The following is a 20629-nucleotide window of genomic DNA, read 5'->3' on the forward strand; positions in this document are numbered from 1 at the left end:
GTGTGTGTGTGTGTGTGTGTGTGTGTGTGTGTGTGTGTGTGTGTGTGTGTGTGTGTGTGCTGTGTAACCTCCATTAACATGGTAAGTTTGTTTTATCTTACACTCGGGGGAATGTAGCCTCATAAAGGTCTTATTTAGCTGTATCTCCACGTAAACATACAATATAAATTTAATATACTCAATACAAGTATATATATAAAAAGTGTATACATAGTTCACGTACATTCATTTATGGTTTGAGAACCTTCATAGATGATGTCAAATAGATATGTAAGAAAAGATATCTAAGAAAAGGCAGCTTGACTGGAGAGGGTAGCATTGGGAGGGATGTGTCATTCTGATTTATTTGTTTTTATAATTTTACCCCATTTCTTTACCCTCGACTTTAGTCTTAATTTAATTATAAATCAACATGAAGAACAAATGTAGTTCTTTATGCCTTTAAAAATTGCACTTTTTTTAAATTTGTATATTTTTGTCTTTCAATATGTTTTTAAATTAAAATAAAGTAACACTTTACATTACGTTTTTTTTTTCTAAGTAAGTTTTACAATTATAGTTAACATTAGTTAATTTGGGTATCATACTAATAATTAACAGAATTTATTAATCTAGGCAAATAAGAAATATTCTTGTTCATTGTTAATTTATGTTGGTTCAAAATAGTTTATGCTGTCAATTTAAAATGTAACTAAAAAGTAGTATCTGTAAAAATTAACAATAACCAAGATTCATAAATGTTGTAAAAGTATTATTGATTGTTAATTCATGATACACATCTACCTAATGCTAACTAACTGAAACTTATTGTGAAGTGTTACCGAAATTACTTTTAAGCACTAGAAGGAACTTTTTCGTGCCAGCCTGTTCAATGAACTACAGGAATTTCCTGTATTTGATATATATGTGCTTAATGTCAATGAATGAAACTCATTGTAAATTGTCACCAAAATTACTTTAAGACACTAGAAGGACAATTTTCCACCTGTACGTTCATTATACTACAAGCATTTCCTGTATTTGATACCTATATAATTTACAATAAGTTTAAATTTGTTAGCATAAGTTAAGTGCCATTAAAATTACTTTAAAACTCTAGAAGGCCATTTTTATACCTGCCTGTTCAATGTACTACAGGAATTTCCTGTATTTGATAGCCATCTACCTAACTAATGTAAACAAATTGAAACTTATTGTAAAGTGTTACTTACTTTACAATTATTTTAAAGCACCAAGAGGAAAAATTTCATACCTGCCTGTTCATTGTACTACAGGAATTCCTTGTATTTGATACATGTATACTTAATGTTAACTGAAACTTATTGTAAAGTGTCACCGTAATTACTTTAAAGCACTAGAAGGACCATTTTCTTACCAGCCCGTTCATTGTACTACAAGAATTACCTGTATTCAGTATCTTTATACTTTACAGTTGTTAACATTAGTGAAGTGTCAATAAAATTACTTTAAAGCCCTAGAAGGACCATTTTTGGACCCAGACTGATTGTATTACAGGAATTCCCTGTATTTGATACGTATCTGCTTAACTAATGTAAACAATTTGAAACTTTTTGTAAATTGTTACAGAAATTACTTCAAAGTACTAGAAGGACCATTTTCCACCTGCCTGTTCCTGAATTTCCTGTATTTCATACCTATGTAATTTACAGTAAATTTCAGTTTATTAACATTAGTGAAGTGTACTTGCCTGTTCAGTGTACTACAGGAATTTCTTGTATTTGGTAGCCAGCTACCTAGCTAAAGTTAACAAATTGAAACTTATTGTAAAGTGTTACAAAATTACTTTAAAACAAGAGGAAAATTTTCGTACCTGCCCTTTCATTGTACTTAAGGAATTTCCTGTATTTAATATCTGTCTACTTAACTAATGTTAACAAATTAAAACTTTTCACCAAAACTACTTTAAAGTACTAGAAGGACCATTTTCATACCTGGACATTAAATGTGCTACAGTAATTCCCTGTATTTGATACTTATCTGCTTAACTATTGTTAACAAATTGAAACTTTTTGTAAATTGTTACAAAGATTACTTCAAAGTACTAGAAAGACCATTTTCCACCTGTTCGTTCATTGTACTACAACATTTCCTGTATTTCATACCTATATGATTTATAGTAAGTTTCCATTTATTAACACCTAACATTAGTTAAGCGTCATGAAATTAATTTTAAGCACTAGAAGGACCATTTTCGTACCTGCCCGTTCAATGTACTAGAGGAATTTCCTGTATTTGATAGCCATCTACCTAACTAATGTTAACAAATTGAAATTTATTGTAAATTGTAACAAAAATTACCTTTTCATTGTACTACAGGAACTTCCTGTATTTTTGAACAGGAACGTTTTTCAATACTTAAGCATAATGGAAATCTTATGGCAGTTGCTTAATGAATAATTATGTGGAAAACCAACACAAGTAACATCCAAACTGGGTTGCAGTGTCACCGTTGGTTCTTCTGCAAGATATTTAAATCCAGGATGTGAAACTGGATTTGTTGTGTGATTTACTTTAGCGATCATATGGAAAAAGAACCAAGCAAAAAAATCATTTTCTGTTTTATTCTCAGTACATGGTGAAATGACAAATAAGATTGAAAGTCGAATATAAACAAACAAAAATGCACTGGAATTAACACTGACTGCTATGGTCAAAATGTAGTCTAAACATGTCCCGTCAGTTGTGTAATTTGGTGAAGTAACTTCATAAACGGTTGGTTTCATGTCTATAAGCACATTGTATGCGGAAAAGCACATTGATTGTTCTAATGTACAGTACGGACGACAGAGGCGCGCGTATACTTGGAAAAACCTCCAAAGCTAAGTCGATCTCAACTATGTGAATATTTTCTAGTGGGACACTGTTGTTAAAGTATTGTAAATGTGTTTTGTAATGTGTGTGTGTGTGTGTGTGTGTGTGTGTGGATGTACACAATTAACTGAGGACAATTTATTTATTGGAAAAAAATTGAAGCAACTCAACCAAGAGACTCAACAGTACAAACAAAAGTAGGTCACTGATCGTATCCAACTTCGTTCGTTAACCTTGTCATATTTTACTCCATTTTTGTTGCATTGTGTAATTTCTTGTTTTTGCGGAGAAAGCTGTTACGAATTTTTTCTGCATTTGTTTATTACTGCTATGAATGTATTGCATTGTTGTTGTTGTGATATTTCCTTTTAATTTGCTTTTATTATTTAACTATGCTATGCTGTAGATGTTCTAGATTTGTTTGAATTTAATGTCAAAGCTGATCAATATATTCCACACAAGAAATACTAGATAAAAACAATAAAGACTTTGAACATACATAGCTTTTGATATTCATTTTTCTTATCTTGTAGCTGTACATCCATCAGACAGATATCCATTCAATGGATATCTCAAAGATGTAATTTTTTGCCATTTTAAAATATTTTTGCAACGTTTTTTCAACATTTATATGTTTATCTGTTTTTAACGTTTTTCACACATTCGTACACAATAACTTTTCTTTCGCCAATGTGGGGTTTGCGTATTGTTGGTCTGTGCCGAAAGTTTCTAAGGTGCAGATGTTTAAGTCATTCCAAACAAGATGGATTCCTACAGTAATAACTTTCTATCATGTCCAAAACAAATAAGACAAAAACAAATATTGCTCTGTAATTAAACACAGCAGTACAATCCAGTGCAAACGTGAGAAATGACAACATTAAGTGCATTAATTGAACATAACACTAATAGAGCACCAGCAAGTTAAAGAAAATCTCAAGAAAACTGGTCTTTTTTTTTCACATATTTAGAAACGGTGTTTGGAAAGTAAACACCTAGCATCTTAAAAGGTTTAATCAGACCTGAACTCCTGCATGTCATAGTTCTTTCTGGATGAATCTTTGGGGTGTTTTATCCCAAAACCAAACAGAAGAAACAAAGAAAAGAAAGCCTATTTTAGGACCAGTTTTGTTGAGGACCATTGTGTTTTGTTTTTGTTCGTTCACATTATTTTCATAATGTATTTTTATTACTGTAATACAGTAATTTTGTTATTACAGTTAAATTCCTGTACTACAATAATTGATTCTGATTTGAATACAAAAATCCAAGGCAGTATGACATATACTGCTCTTATGTAATGTTTTAGAATTAAAAGTTTTGTCACATTCATTTAAATAAAATATTTGATTGCATTACAGTAAAAGTAAATTAAACTCTTAAAAAATCTTATTAGTCCTAAAAACTAGGTTTAATTTTCTTTACAGAAAATAAGATTTTGTGAAATTTATCCATCTAGCTTTTTTGTTCACTTTCTCCTCCGTTTCTATTACTTGGCATCTAAGAAAATGAAGTGCTATTCATTCACAACTTCACTGTCTAAAAAGTTTTCGAGAATGAGTGCTGTGGTAACAGTAGCATTACTATGGGGGTTAATTCGATCTGTTTGGTTGTCTTTATGCTATAGTTGACAGCGTATACAGTGTTTTTCAAATAACGTTATAATGAAAAAGAGAGGACAACTAAACCCAATGGCTATACCTGGACTAGATGTTCCTCTTTCATTTGCATTATAGAAAAAACACAGAATGAAGGAAACATTTCTATTTTTTCTGCATCATCTGTCCTTTCAGGTCACTTACGAGAGACTTAAGTCTGAGGGCTGTGAAAAAAACACAAAAAAACAGTATCAGAATCTATTTAAATTTTATATTTATATATACATAGGAATAATAGTACTCTACCTCAAAATTTAACGAATCGGTGACATATCGGTTCTAAAATAAAGAGAAATGGAGAATAAGTGCTGTTAATATTTTAAGTATTTCTTTAAATTATATTGTAACTGTTAGGGGTGTAACGGTACATGCATTCGTCCCGAACCGTCACGGTACGGACGTCACGGTTTGGTTCATGCAGTCAGATGACGAATACAGTCAGTCACAGGCGATCAATCCAAATCCAATGCAACGCTAACCGTCACAACAGGAAAGAACAGAAGAAGAGACGATCTACGCACCAACCCAAAACAAGAACCGGTTTTTAGTTTTATTTTGGCCGATATTATTCCAGAATTGCACACAAACTGCATTGCAATCATTTCCCAAAATGTAATTTGTGTGGAATTTTTATGAGGTCTGTAAAGAGGAGAAAATACTGTATCAGGCAGATCAAGCTCACTGTTTGCGATGCTCAAAATATAGGAAGACAAATATGTGGGGATTTATATGATTGTATCTCTGAGAAGAGCTGACCATCTTCAGAAATGTATCAATGGCATTTTCTTTTCCTTTTACCTCCATATAATGCATTTTAAAGTAGTGTTTATATGTGCAGCTGCTTTGTTTACAGCGGTAACCAAGGAAACGCTGTATCGCTGCTGTTCCATAAGCGCCACCTGCTGTCAGAAAATAAATCTGCATTTTCATTCAGTCCGTCTGCTGTTTTTGTTTTGTGCAGGTGTCTTATGTAGCATAATTTCACAAATCTAAAGTCAAACCATTCTGTTTTTGATTTACATCTTGAAAATCAGAAATTATACAATCTAATTCAAATCAAAAACAACTGCTCATGATAAATGTATGTAGCACTACTGTCTTTTCAAAATAAAATAATTAAAAAAAAAACATTTCCTGTTTAATGTAACTCATATCGAACCGTGACCCCAAAACTGAGGTACGTACCGAACCGTGATTTCTGTGTACCGTTACACCCCTAGTAAATGTATAATTATCATTTTTCATACCATGCGCTCCAGCTCGCCGTAAACCTCAGGCGACATTGGCATGAGTGTGTCGTTATAGTCTTGTGGCAGCCTAAAATTATTTAAAAGCAGTTATTTTTGCAGTCCTGTTTGGTAGCAGAGGAATGACATTTTACAATGAATGGAAGGGATTTATTTATGTGCTGTTTACTTTATTTTTTTTTACTTAATCGGAACGGTTTGAAATTTGGCAAAGGTTTTGGAGCTTGCTATGTGAACACAAAAAAATAAATAAACATGGACATGATTTAAAAGGGTAAACGGTCCTGAAAAAAAGCAGTCAAACTTATGGTGTGTGTGGCTGTGTGCACACCAACACCGAATTTAATTATTTGTATGAGTAGATTACATACAAAGTTGATGCAAAGACGCAAATAAATGCAAATTCGCGTCAGGTTGCGAGAATGATGCGAATTGGGTGACGCGATATTCGCAATATTCGCCTCAATCGCACCTTCCACGCAAATTGACAAATTTCAACTTGAGCAGGAAATTCGCATAATGCGCTGTCACGTATCCAATCAGCGAAGAGCTTATTGACACATCTGGTTTGAGACGTCTAAGTGTACCAGAAAATGTAAGAGAGCCTGCGTGATGTTTTTATTCGTGCAAGTGACACGAAAAATATTCTGCAAGTAATCTAGAGTGATAACGCAATGCAAATGTTCGCTTCGCTTTGTGTGCACACATCATTATACTGTTTGCAATCAAAAACTACCACATTAGAAATGAATGGGAAGCTAATTTCATCTAGTGGAAATGTTTGGAACTGCGCCCAAACACAATCTTACTGAAAGCTCATTTTTTGTGATATCGACCTCAAATTTGGAACACAAATTGCTTAGGTTTGGCTTTGATTTTCATGCAGTTTTAGAGTAAAACATGTTTTGGAAAATATATATATTTCACATAAAATATTAAAATTGTATTTTGTATATTTTTTCTTAATAAACTTCTTGAACTTTTATTTACTTTCACTTTTTTTTTTTTTCACTTTAGCAATAATCTGACAGGTTTCTTCTTTAAACAGTGGCCAAACGTAAGTCTGCTCCAAAGCATTCAAGGTTTACCACACTTTTCAGGTCTATACAGGTAATAAATGGATCATAACTATTCCATAAATATAATTTAATCCCATAAAATATCCTAAAATACAAAATATTAAGTAAAAAACATCAAACTAAAATATAGTATATTCATTTGACCACTATGCAAGCAGCATCAGAGGGTTAACATTGACTTACATTTCAGAGATGGAGATGAGAGTGGTGCTTATGTATCCCTCATGTGACTTCTTATCCACATCCATTGGTTCTTGCTCTGGATAAACAAAAGTATATCTTTGTATATATATACATTTTTTAATACATTTATTCATGTTTTACATGGTTGTGTGTTTCGTACTGTCGGTAGGTTTGGAGTAGTATTTTTTGAAGGCCTCGTCTTTGGGTATACTGGGATATAGGAAGCGCAGAGGGTTTTCTGGGACGTTGTCGGCCGCCATCACGCGATAATTGCGAATGATATCAGGAAGTGAGACGGCAGAGAGTTCCTTCTTCGTGTAGGGCTCCACGGAGCGAATCTGTGGCTCTTCTAAACAAACACAACACCAAACCTATGTAATGAGCATTAAATTTGCAAAACAGATTTGATTTGAAGCCAAAGTTTAAGCGAAACCCACACCCAAACCCAAATTAGCTGTTTTTTGATGTTTTAATTTCAAGACCGGATACATTTGTTTTAATTAGTCCTTTATTGTTCCACAGAGTGAAGGAACGTCTCACCGTTTGCGTCGTGTTCAACCCAGCTGAATGTGATGGCTCCATCACGGTTGCTCTCACTGAAGCGCAACAGAAATGTCCCGGAAGCTTTTTCATGTAGCAGAGCTTTAGTTCGGTCCTTGGTCACAAAGCCCATTATACAGCTGCGAAAGATAGACAGGGTTAACGCAGAATTCTATTGTGCAAGTCTATTACTATAAACACAATCTTTTTACACTTTAAAACTTTAGACACAACCAAATTTAAAAAGGTGTTTATATATTTATTTTTATATATTTATTTAAAAATAAATCTAGGAAAATATTTCCTATGGTAATGAACAATTGCCACAGATTCTGTCAATTGTGTTATTTATTTATTTAAATTGTGTTTGTATTTATTTAACCTAGAATTAATTCGTTTATTTAAACCAGAATGATCCTAAAGATATTTTTATGTATTTTTGTTGTTGTTTATGCATAAATGTAATCATTTTGTGACACTTATTTTACTATTATTTATGTACTATTTTAGTTTTTATTAATATTTTGAATTCGTTTTTATTTTTACATTTTCCGTTTTCATTTAAATTTTTTGTCATTTTGTTTTATGCTTTTGTCAGTTGTATTCATTTTTGTTCTTTTTAGATATAACTACTTAGGCTTAATTTAGTTTTACTTCAGTTTAATTTTTATTTATTTCTAGTTAGTAATTTTAGAGCTTCAACTTAAACATATTTCAGTTATTTGCCATGGCAACATTACTAATTTTCATTTAAAGTTTTCCATCTTATATTGACAATTTTGTTGTGTTTCATTTTGTTATGTGCTTTACTGCTTTTGTCATTTTTATTAGTTTTTTTGTTTTATATTTCGATTTATATTCATTTATTTTTATTTCAGTTTTAGTTTTTATTTCCAGTTATTAATTTGAGTACTTTAGCTTAAACGTATTAAAAAATTGTTTTTGTTAAAGGTGGGGTAAGTGATTTTTCAAAAACGCTTTAGAAAACTGATTCTGGCCGACTAGCAAAACGAACTTGTAGCCAATCAGCAGTAATGAGCGTGTCTACTCATGATGTGGAGAGAACCAGTGCACAGGACGGACATTAGCGAGCCAAGCGACAGAAAGATAGAGATGGCGGATAAAAAACAAAAGAGGAAAACGTCTGCGGAACAAAAGAAGGCTTAAGGCAATAAGGCAAGAAGTAGGACCCGTGTAAATATCGGATCAGCTTTCCAGCGCTGGAGAGAACTCAAGGAGCGGAAGGCCTGCGATCGGACGCAGAGGTTGCTTTGTTTCTTCTCGATAAGCGATTAACACCGTGTCTGCACCGCAACAGCTAAAGTCTGTCTAGTACACTACAATAACCCTGGTATGTGAAATGGCAGCTGTCCAAAATGGTCAGACAGACCAAGGTGGTCCAGGTGATCAACCATCTAGACCAGCTAGAACCATATAAGATGTTGTTCCTAGCTGGATTTTCATAATTCAAACATCTGGTTTCTTACCCATCGTCCCACAGACTCAGCAGGTGTCTCTTTATTAAGTCCAAAATTCCTTCAATCCACAGCCAGAAGGTGAAGTTCTTCTCACTGCCAGACTACATCAAACACAAGTCTCAAATCAAATCACTTCTAAACAAACAGCGGGAACTTGGAAATTTCGACTTAATGGGTAAACTGATCAGTAAAATAAAAAATCTTGTATAGGCCAACCTTGCAGAATCTATTCCAAGGAATCTGAGCTTCAGGATCCATCACCGCTTTAGGTCCTGTGGGCCCAAGTTTGAACGCTTGTGCATTTAGTTAATCTGTTCCAAGAGAATCAGTCGCGCTCAGTGTGAAGTAAGTGTATCATACTTACCAAGGAGTTTGGTACCCAGCATGTTTAACTGCTCTTGATTAAGACCCCTTTTGGTGATGGAGGAGAACTGCCAGCTCAGCACCTCCTCTAGATGCCCCCACGTGGCTGAAGGAGGAGTCACGAAGAACGAAAGGTTCTGGAGAACAAACAATCAAAGAAAATGGAAGTTCAAGGCAAGTCAGAACCTGTGGAAATGCCTCCAGACATCTATTTTGTGATGCATGTAGAGCTTATATCTATTACTAAACCATTAGTGTTGAAGAGGACTTACTTTTGAACTTCACTTTTATTTTTATATTTTCACTTTTTTTATTTAAGATTGTTAAATATGTGCTTTTGTCATTTTTATTAGTTCTTGTTCTTTTTCAAATATTTCTATTAAAGTTTAATTTATTTTTCATTTCAGTTTTAGTTTTTATTTACTTCCAGTTAACAATGTTATTGTTCAACTTAAACATATTTTTTCCGGTGTTTGCCAAGGCAACGCTTCCAAGTTTTTTATCTAATATTTATATCTTTAGTTTTCATTTCATTTTATTTCATTACATTTTTAGAGATGGTGTTATTTTATTTTTTCATATTTGCTCTTTTCAAAACATTTCTATTTAGGTTTCATTTATGTTTATTTCAGTTATTTGCCATATCTAATTTATCATTTAGTTGAAGTTTTTCATCTAATATTTATATCTTCATTGTCATTTTGGTAAAATAATTAGTTTCTATGTGCTTTTGTCATTTTTATTAGTATTTATTTATGTATCATCATTATTATTATTATTATTTAAATATTACTATTTTGGTTTAATTTATTTTTGTTTTAGTTCAGGGGTTTTCCCCCAGTTAGTAATTTTAGTGCTTTACTTTAAACTTGTGTTTATTTAGGTTTAATTTATTTTATTTCAGTTATCTGCCATTTCACACATCTTTCATGTAATCTTTATATTTTCATTTTAGTAAAATTCTTAGTATTTTTATGAGCTTTTGTCATTTGTATTTTTTTTATTTTATTATCGTTGTTTTTGTTATTTTTAAATATTACTTCTTAGGTTTAATTTATTTTTAACTTAGGTTTTTCTTTTTCCCAGTTAGTAATTTTAGTGCTTTATTTTAAAATTGTGTTTTAAAAACATTTCTATTTAGGTTTAATTTATTTTATTACAGTCTTACTTTATTTCCAGTTAGTGCTTCATCTTAAACCTATGCCAATTATTTGCCAAGGCAACCTTTCTAATTTTTCAAGTTTATAATCTAATATTTATGTTCAGTTGAGTTTTAGTTTCATTTTCAGCCATCTAATGTCTAACTAATGTTACGTACAGTCATGTACGTAACATTAGTGTGGAAGAGGACTTACCTTTGGCTCAGAAGTCAGCATGTTGTACCACATGATGGAGGCCCATCCACTGGGGAGCTGAATGACGTTGGAGATCACGACTATGGGCAGAGACGTGGCCTGAAGATGGAGAGAGAGAAGAAAGTGGATGATGATCATGATTTGGTGCTGTTTATGTTTTTAAACTCGGTTGTTCTGAAGAATCTTCTGACCTCAAAGTTCATGACCATTCCTGACCAGCAGAGCTCAGCCTCAAAGGTGATGGAGTGAAGTTCCTCCGTGACGATCAGAGGGCCCTGCCGAACGTTCAAGAAAGAATTTAGCCAAAAATGGCAGTTTGAGCTGTTGTTCTACCAAGTTTAAAGCTTGACTATGCAGAAGCTGAAAAGTGAAGACGAGCTAAACAAAGAGGGACTTGCATTTCTGCTTGTTTCTTACACTAAATTATTATATGACTTCAGAAGACTAGGAAAACTGAACACAAGAGTTATGGACTACTTTCTTTATCATTTTTATGTGATTTCTGGAGGTTTTTTATGTTCCACATAAAAACGAAAGTCATGCAGCTTTGCAGCAACATGAGGGTGAGTAAATGATGACAGAATTGACCTTTTTTTAACAATTTAATGACAAGAAACAAGAAATGTGTTCTTTTATTCAGCAAGGATGCATTAAATTTATCAAAAGTGACAGTAAAGACATTTATAATGTTACAAAAGATTTCTATTTTAAATAAATGTTGAACTTTTCTATTTTATCAAACTATTATGAAAAAAACAATTTCCACAAAAATACTAGGCAGCACAATTGATAATAATAATAATAATAATAATAATAAATGTTTCTTGAGCAGCAAATCAGTGTATTAGAATGATTTCTGAGGGATCATGTGGATCATGTGACTGAAATAATGATGCTGAAAATTCAGCTTTGCATCACAGGAATAAATTACATTTTACAATATATCCAAATAGAAAATATTTATTTCAAATTGTAATAATATTACTGTTTTTACTGTATTTTTATCAAAAAATGCAGCCTTGGTGAACAGAAGAGACTTTTTTTCAAAAACATTTTGAACTCACCTCACTTGTTCTGTTTCCGGTAACTTTCTTCTCTTTCAGTTGCTGTGAAGTAAAGAGAATTGTGTTACTGTTACTTACTATTTGACTAAATTATGACTTTAAACTGGAGCTACACTATAATTGGCTATTTCTTCTTTTCATTTTACCAGATGACGGAATTCTGCTGCCATCCCATTGGATTCCTCCATGTTCATCACCTTCATGGCCGTTCCCAAGATGTTGAACATGCGAAACCTAACACAGGAGCAATACTAAGTAAGTGGAATTTAAATTTTGAGGGTAATTGCCCCTTTAAAATAGTATGCGAATAAGGAAATTATGTAGGACACACCCTTTACGTTTCTCAACGATATCCCTGAAAGATGAAAAGAGACACGTTAACACAATGAAATGCATCTTAGAGTGGTTTTTTTTATGCATGCTAAGCTAAAAATGCTAACCACACAAGTGAATCATTACACATGTATGCTAAATGACTAGCTAATTTAGAGACAAAAAAAATCCCTGATTTACGGTTGAGTCAGAGTATGTACAACACGTACTTGTCAAATTGCACCTTCACCCGAACAGTGTGGTTGAATTCCTGAAGTTTTATGAGCAGCCTGGAGCACAGAAATAATGTGATTCATCATTCATCAACTGAATATTATCTGGCCTTTAAATCCAGAGAAATGCAAATCCTCTGCTGTGTGTTTACAGTTACCGTAATTTGAGGGTGAACAGAACACCCGTCTTCAGCACCAAAGGTCTTTGCAGTTGGGTCGGCATGCATGGCTGTCGCTCGACTACCAAGGAGCTGACAAAATAGACAAAAATAATTAATTGTCAGTGACTCCTTTCAGCAGTGGTGTATCAAGCAAAGTAGGTTTCTTACTTTGTGATGAGATTTTTGAGGTTCAACATGATCCTGTCGTCCAGAGTGCTTTTGCTGAGGGTGATGGGATCGTTGTCGTATGTGAATTTCTGCTCCAGCTCCAGAAGTTTCTTGAGCTGCTGCCTGAGCTGAAGCAGAGATTCTCCTAGAGAAGTAAACCTTAGAGGAAAAACAAACACAACACAAAAATATATGATTTAAATGGGATTTTCTAGAGCCTAAAAGTGTGATTTAGCAAAATGATCAATATTTATATACTGTGAAAATATTTACTATTGTGAATATTTCTGTGTAGTTTTGCAAGCAGAAAAGGTCTCTAAAATTTTGTGCACAAACAAGTCCATTGTCAGTGGGGTTACAAAATTATCAATATTTATATACTGTCAATATATTTAATATTATCAATATTTACCTGAAATTTTGCAGACAGAAAATTTCCATAATTTTTTTTGAGCAAAACAATTCAATAGTGTAGCGAAATTGTTACGAATTTACTATATTTCTGTGAAATTTTGCAAGCAGAAAGGGTCGGTAAAATTTTGTTCGCAAAAAAAACATCCATTGTCTTCTGTCATTACTGTATCGAAATTATCTATATTTATATACTGTCAATATATTTAATGTTGTCAATATTTCTGTGAAATTTCGCAAGTAGAAAATGTCTATAAAATTTTGTTCGCAAAAAAACCCCAATCCATTGTCTACGGTCAATAGTCTAGCAAAATTATCAATATTTAAAGGGGTCATATGATGCTTTTTTAAAGATCACTATTTTGTGTATTTGGTGTAACAGAATATGTTGACATGCTTTAATGTTCAAAAAACACATTATTTTTCAAATACTGTACATTATTGTAGGTCCTATATGCCCCGCCTCTCTCAAACGCTTCGTTATGCTAATATTTCCACATAGTGAGGTAGATATGTGGGGGCGTGTTAGAACGAGCTGTTTTAGGGGGGCGTGGCAGCGTCTTAACTTTGATAAAGAATATCTCTTTGGTTTTGAGACTTTAGTCTTTGCAACTTTAGGGATCTTATCTATGCACAATCAGCTTGTAACACTCCAAAGAGAAAGGAAAACTTGAAATCGCATCATATGACCCCTTTAAATATTGTCAAAATATTTGTATACTGTCAATATTTCCGTAAAATTTCGCAGGTAGAAAAGGTTTATAAAATTTTTGGAAAAAAAAAAAAAAGGCCCAATGTCAACAGTGTAGCGAAATTATAACTATTTACATATTGCCAAAAATTTCGCAAGCAAAAAAGGTCTATAAGAATCGAACAAACCATCTTTCTAAATTGAACCCGTGCAAAATCTTTCGAAATTCCAGATTGTGTGGATTCCTATAGAAAAGACTAGATTTTGCTAAAAATATGTAAACCATTGGTATTCGCAATCATCTGTACAAAAAAAAAGTAGAAAAATACATATTGTACAGTCAAAATTCAGAATTAAATATAACTATGAGCAATACCAATTAGCTTTGACAGTATTTGAAGATCTTGAAACTATTAAATTTGGTTGTCATGACATCTTGTAAATATGATCATTCTGGCTTGGTTTTCCAGAGAATCATGGGCTATTTTACAACAGCAAAAAAAAAGTAATGTATTGCTAGTATTACTATTACTACTCAAAAAAATGTATGGTTAGAAGGAAATCATAAATTAATTTGTGGTTTGTGTTTGTGTTTGTTACCAGTTCTGCAGCTGGTCCAAGCAGACATTGGTTAGTCCACCGATGCAAGCCATCTGTTGACGGTGTCTCCATTCGGCCAGTTCTGTTGAGATTAGCTCAAAGACCACCGGATCCATATTGTTTAACACCTCTGACATCTGACTGATCACTTTCTACAGGGACACAAACAAGGTTGAAAGTAACTGCTTCTCTTCGCTAACCAATTAGCATTACAGAACAGGAAAAATCCGATGGATCACCAATGTTCTCACCATTCTTGTGTCGTTGAGTTTCATAAACATGGCATGGATAGTCAGTCTCTCACGGTTCAGGTCTTCCTTTGAAATGGTCCCGTTCAGTTCCTCTATTCAACAGATGAAAGCAAGTTTCGGTATTTGTCAAAAAAAGAAAAAATAGCTAGTTCTGACCTAAGGTGCAGTGACATTTACCATTGTTAAACAAATTTTCACAAGCAAAATAAGCAGTATTGATTTTTGGTACTTGTTGAAAAAAAAAAAACTAGTTCTGACTAAAGGTGCAGTCATGTTTATCAGTGTTTGGCGAATTTTCATTAGCGAAATAAGCAATACTGAATTTTAGTACTTGACAAAAAAACAGCTATTTCTGACTTGGGTGCATCAGATTACCATTGTTTGGAGAATTTTTCACAAAATAAGCAATACTGGATTTCTGTACTTTTTGATTAATTAGTTAGTTCTGACCTAAGATGCAGAAATAAGCAATACTGGATTTTTGTACTTTTTGATTAATTAGTTAGTTCTGACCTAAGATGCAGTTACACTTACCATTGCTACATTTTTGCAAGTGAAATAAGCAACATTAAGTTTCGTTACTTGCCGAAAAAAATAGCTAGTTCTGACTTACGTCACATATACTGATGTTTGACAAAATTTCGAGAGCGAAATAAGCAATACAGAGTTTCTTTATTTTTCAAATAGCTAGTTCTGAACATACTGTAGGCGTGTCAAATTTACTGTCATTTGACAAATTTTCGAGAGCGAAATAAGCAATACTAAGTTTCAGTACTTGCAAAAAAAACTAGCTAGTTCTGACTTAAGGTGAGGTGACATTTACCATTGTTCAACAAATTTTCACAAGCAAAATAAGCAGTATTGATTTTTGGTACTTGTTGAAAAACAAAAACTAGTTCTGACTAAAGGTGCAGTCATGTTTATCAGTGTTTGGCGAATTTTCATTAGCGAAATAAGCAATACTGAATTTTAGTACTTGACAAAAAAACAGCTATTTCTGACTTGGGTGCATCAGATTACCATTGTTTGGAGAATTTTTCACAAAATAAGCAATACTGGATTTCTGTACTTTTTGATTAATTAGTTAGTTCTGACCTAAGATGCAGTTACACTTACCATTGCTAAATTTTTGCAAGTGAAATAAGCAACATTAAGTTTCGTTACTTGCCGAAAAAAATAGCTAGTTCTGACTTACGTCACATATACTGATGTTTGACAAAATTTCGAGAGCGAAATAAGCAATACAGAGTTTCTTTATTTTTCAAATAGCTAGTTCTGAACATACTGTAGGCGTGTCAAATTTACTGTCATTTGACAAATTTTCGAGAGCGAAATAAGCAATACTAAGTTTCAGTACTTGCAAAAAAAACTAGCTAGTTCTGACTTAAGGTGAGGTGACATTTACCATTGTTCAACAAATTTTCACAAGCAAAATAAGCAGTATTGAGTTTCAGTACTTGTTCAAAATAATAGCTATTTCTGACTAAAAGTTCAGTCATATTTACTGTTGGTTTGGCAAATTGTCGCAAGCGAAATAAGCAATACTGAACTTCAGTATTTGACGAAAAAATAGCTACTTCTAAATTACGGTGCAACACATTACCATTGTTTGGTGAATTTTCACGACATAAGCAATACTGATTTTCTATACTTTTTGAATAATTAGCTAGTTCTGACCTAAGATGCGGTTACACGTGACGTTGCAAGCGAAATAAGCAACAAGTTTCAGTACTTGCTGAAAAAAATTGCTAGTTCTGACTTGAGTTGCGTCACATTTACCGATGTTTGACAAATTTTCGAGAGCAAAATAAGCAATACTGAGTTTCTATATTTTTCAAATAAATAGCTATTTACTGTCATTTGACAAATTTTCGTGAGTGAAATAAGCAATACTTAGTTTCAGTACTTGCTGAAAAAAATAGCTAGTTCTGACTTAAGATGAGGTGACATTTACCATTGTTCAACAAATTTTCACAAGCGAAATAAGCAGTAATGAGTTTTGGTACTAAAGGTGCAGTCATCCGTTGTTTGGCAAATTTTCGTGAGCGAATTTCAGTACCTGACAAAAAGTTACTTCTGACTTGAGGTGCGTCACATTAGCTAGTTTGGTGAATTTTCACAAAATAAGCAATACTGCGTTTCTATAGCCTACTTTTCGAATAATTTGCTAGTTCTGAAACTTACCATTGTTCCATTTTTTCAATTCGCAATAATGAGTTTCGGTACTTCAGTTCTGACATAAGGTACATCACATTTACCAATGTTTGACAAATTTTCGAGAGCGAAATAAGCAATACTTTGAGTTTCAATACTTTTCAAATAAATAGCTAGTTCTGACCGAAGATGCAGTCACACTTACTGTTGTTCAACTAATTTTCGCGCTCGAAATAAGCAATACATACATTTAGTTGAAATTTCAGTAATGTGGCCACACATTTAATGAAAAATAGTTTTTTGACTACAAATAAGGCATTTTTTAATCCTGTTACCTCTGCTTTGTAGAGTTTTGCTCTTGAAGTCGTATTCGTCTTGCTGGTCTTCTAGATTTTTGATAGTCTGCTCTGTGTCCTGAAGGGAAATTTGAAAAAGATGTTTTACACAACTTTTCTATGAGAATTAGACATAGAATGCGATAGTTTTTGTGTACATCACCTGTACTTTCATCTTTATGTCTTTCACCCTTCCATCCATTTCTCGATGTTTCTCCACGATCATGTCATTTTGGGTGCTTTCGGTTCGATTCTGTAACGAAATACTAATTACTAACTTCATGTCATTATGTGGAAAAGAGCAGCTTGGACAATTTTGTGAAATATCTCCTTTTGTGATTTACAGATTAAAAAAAATCATGTGAATGTGCGGTAAATTGTTTGTGGTTGAACTATTATTTTAAAATGATTTAGATAAAGATTTAAATGGCATATTCAACTTCACGGTTTAGTGTTGGAAATCAGTGGTTGACGTTTATTAATTCCTGACCTCTGACACTTGGGCAGCGGCCAGAATCTTCCTTTCCTCGCTAAGGTTCCTACTGATGATCATCGCCATGGAAACAGGATTGTCTTGGAAGAGGCTCTGAAACACAAGGTTTGTGTTAACTCAGAACCTCAACTGTTTGCATGTTGCAACTTGTTTTTCTGATCTGTTTATTGCTTAATGATTCAGAGGCTGCGACACAAATGCTAAAAGGAAATGATTGTGTAGCCAGTTGCAGACAGGCACCTGCAAGTTCCTCTTGATCTTGCGGATGTTGTGCTGGTTCAGGAAGTCTTTCTCCATCGCGAAGCGGCTGTGTTGGTGATCCAACTGGGTCAAAAGATCATGAAACCTCACGGTGGCCAGAGACTCATTCTCCACATTAGCAACATGGTCCCTTTAAGAGAACAAAGGACAGATGATTCACACCAAATGAAGCTGAAACTGGTTTGAATTCTATTTGTAACATAATTCCTATATTTGTGCCTACATAACGCCTCTTTTATCGGGAAGATAAATTTAATAAGTAATAAGAAATGGCAATAAAAACTATTTATTTATGTTGCACTGATTCTTATTTGTCTTATTGAACAACTAAAACTGCAGAATTTGCCTTTCTGTTGCCCTCACTAGCTCTGGACAACCCATGATGCCGTTTATATGATGTTACCGCAGGTTAATTGTGTGCAGAACATATTGTTTTTCTGGAAGATGTCATATTTGAAGTAAGTTCATCTGTTTAGTTTATTAAACTAAAAGTTAGTTTATTAACATCATGTGATCTCAACATGAAGGCCTTATGTACAATAAACAGTTCTTTTGCTTTTTTGGTAAAGAGTAGATGTCTTTACCTGTAAAAATAAAAAAAATATTAATTAAAATAAAAATTTAAAAATAATAATAATAATTATTAATATTATTTAGATTTTTTTTTTACTTAAATATGCACATTTAAAAAGTATTCATATTTTTAAATAATATTATTTTAACATGTTAATATTAATATTCTAATTGAATTTAAAAATAAGAATGCACATTAAACATATTAATTAATATTCTCATTCTCATATTTTATAAAATATTTTTAAAAAACATGCACCTTAAAAAGTATTAATTCATATTTTAATGTTTAAATATTACAATATAATTAATATGCTAATATTATTATTCCAGATAACCTTAAAAATGTTAATGCACATTTAAAAAGATATTTCTTACAATTTTCATATTTTAATAATATATTAATCATTTCAATTAATATTAACTTTTTAACTTCAAAATAAAGACTGTTAAGAATCAACAGGTTGCTTAGTTTAGCATTATTATACTTGCAAAAGGTTGTGGTTATGTGTTTGACACCGTTGTAAAGATGTAAAATGGTGGTCCGCACCAGTCGTGGCTTTCTATCCAGCTGCTGAGGTACTGCCGGATGGCCATTGGAAAGCTGTCATCGTACAGCTGGTCGACCTGTTCCAAAAACTTTGAATCCAGTTGTTGAAGATCCAACCACTGACTCATTTCTGCAACTCTGTGGGCTGAGAGACAAATTATGGTTGATAAAAAACAGGCCAGTTTTTTTTTTTTTTTTTTACAAAAATCACATTAAAAGCAGATTTCAACAGAGCAAAGCATTTCTCTGCAAGATGCAAGATAATGAGATTTCTATCTCGAATGAATGGCTCATTACATCTTGAGAGTTGTTTGTGTGGTGTGTTTTTCTAACCTAGTAGCTATCTACACATTTTCTAAAACTTTTGTGTAAAACTGTAAGTTGTATATTATTATTATTATTATTATTATTATTATTATTAAAAATGCACACATTTTTATTGTATGGCAAAGTCTGTAGTGAATGTAGGTGTTTTGTGCTTTAAGACAACGAGATATTTAAAATATTTCATTATTGTTATGAAAATGTTTTCATAGTTTTAGTTTACAGTAGGCATAATTAAAACCAGGACAATAAGAATAACAGACGTTTGAATATGTATGCTTACTTGCATTAAAACAGAACATTAGATTGCGTTACAAGCCAATTATGATACCTTTATTTTATTAATGTATAACATTAAAGCAGAAACAACCATTGTCAAGTAATGTCAAAAAGACTGTACATAATATTTATTTTATTTGTAATGCTTAAAAACAATGTGCGAGTGCGTGCACGTGTAGAGTATGATTTGGAGGTATTGTTTTTGTATAAATATGTTTTAAGTCTTTATATAAATACAATACACGTCTACTGTTTCTTCATTCAGACAGCTAGGTAAACGTGGGTGGGTGCATGTGTGTGGCTTTTTTAATACTTAAAATTTGTTCAGCAAATTTGATCTTTCAGTCTGAATTGGAATCAATAATAATAATAATGCTATATTGATCGATGTTGTTTTTTTTATGATTATTATTATTATTATTAGATATAACAGAATTCATGAACACATGATATTGTTTTGCCTGCATTCATGAGGGCCACATGTAAACTGCAGAAGAGTTTACATATGACCTTATTATATAAAGGCCTTTTATGTTTTCCATTGCGTTCTTACTAATAGAAATCCTCTAATAACATGTGAGATCTAATGATTACATGTATTCTTTATAAGGATAATATCACGCATTAATCAAACGTGAGACCAAAACTTCCTGTAAAATTTCACGCAGGAAAAAAAGAACGCGGAAATTAAAGTTATTATTGTGTTACTCACCTCCTAACGTTATCCGAATCCGGTAAAAGTACGAATCCGCGGATATATTTAATTTGTCTTCCACAGCAGCAGAATAACGCGGAAGTACAGGCCAGTTCCCTGTTATTGTCGATTTGTTATTGATTTCCCAGTAGTTCCGACTCCTTCTGCGCGAGGAGCTGTGTGTGTGTGTGTGTGTGTGTGTGTGTGTGTGTTTGCTCTCAGTGTAATCAGCTTTATTGAGCATAAGGACCCGTATAATTACAGATTTTGTCAGTAAAACTTGATCAATGGTCTAAAAGGCCAGTGAGTGAATGTTCTGTTGGGAAATACAGCTGATTGT

At 32.9% G+C, this 20629-nt stretch overlaps 1 protein-coding gene across 4 annotated transcripts; it reads right to left on the reverse strand.

Moving 5' to 3' along the window:
• Positions 1–2567: 2567 nt before the first annotated feature.
• Positions 2568–20474, reverse strand: LOC107687870 (signal transducer and activator of transcription 1-alpha/beta-like). Of its 4 annotated transcripts, XM_016485347.1 has the most exons (25): positions 20308–20474; positions 18993–19137; positions 17849–17999; positions 17606–17701; positions 17279–17368; positions 17116–17194; positions 14627–14718; positions 14376–14527; positions 12674–12832; positions 12503–12595; positions 12342–12401; positions 12131–12154; positions 11946–12033; positions 11800–11841; positions 10927–11010; positions 10736–10834; positions 9382–9517; positions 9234–9289; positions 9027–9118; positions 7540–7679; positions 7160–7348; positions 7000–7075; positions 5738–5807; positions 4737–4769; positions 2568–4654 (listed from the first exon to the last, which is right to left on the reverse strand). In XM_016485347.1, exons 2-25 carry the CDS (start codon positions 19118–19120, stop codon positions 4631–4633), a joined length of 2253 nt encoding a protein of 750 aa, XP_016340833.1. In that variant the 5' UTR covers positions 19121–19137; positions 20308–20474; the 3' UTR covers positions 2568–4630. The 4 variants fall into 4 exon arrangements, with proteins under 4 accessions (XP_016340833.1, XP_016340835.1, XP_016340836.1 ...); XM_016485349.1 differs by lacking the exon at positions 5738–5807; XM_016485350.1 differs by lacking the exons at positions 4737–4769; positions 5738–5807.
• Positions 20475–20629: the final 155 nt, after the last annotated feature.

This window comes from Sinocyclocheilus anshuiensis, unplaced genomic scaffold (assembly GCF_001515605.1).
Source record: "Sinocyclocheilus anshuiensis isolate Anshui unplaced genomic scaffold, SAMN03320099.WGS_v1.1 scaffold273, whole genome shotgun sequence".
Lineage (NCBI taxonomy): Eukaryota > Metazoa > Chordata > Actinopteri > Cypriniformes > Cyprinidae > Sinocyclocheilus > Sinocyclocheilus anshuiensis.

Bases quoted from the DNA above. Each gene is read 5' to 3' on its own strand.
- LOC107687870 (XM_016485347.1), bottom strand. From the start codon at position 19,120: ATGAGTCAGTGGTTGGATCTTCAACAACTGGATTCAAAGTTTTTGGAA. The intron at 10,835-10,926 runs GTCAGAAGATTC...CTCCATCTTCAG, and splicing joins GAATGGTCATGAACTTTGAG to GCCACGTCTCTGCCCATAGT. The intron at 4,770-5,737 runs GTATGAAAAATG...TCTTTATTTTAG, and splicing joins ACGGCGAGCTGGAGCGCATG to AACCGATATGTCACCGATTC.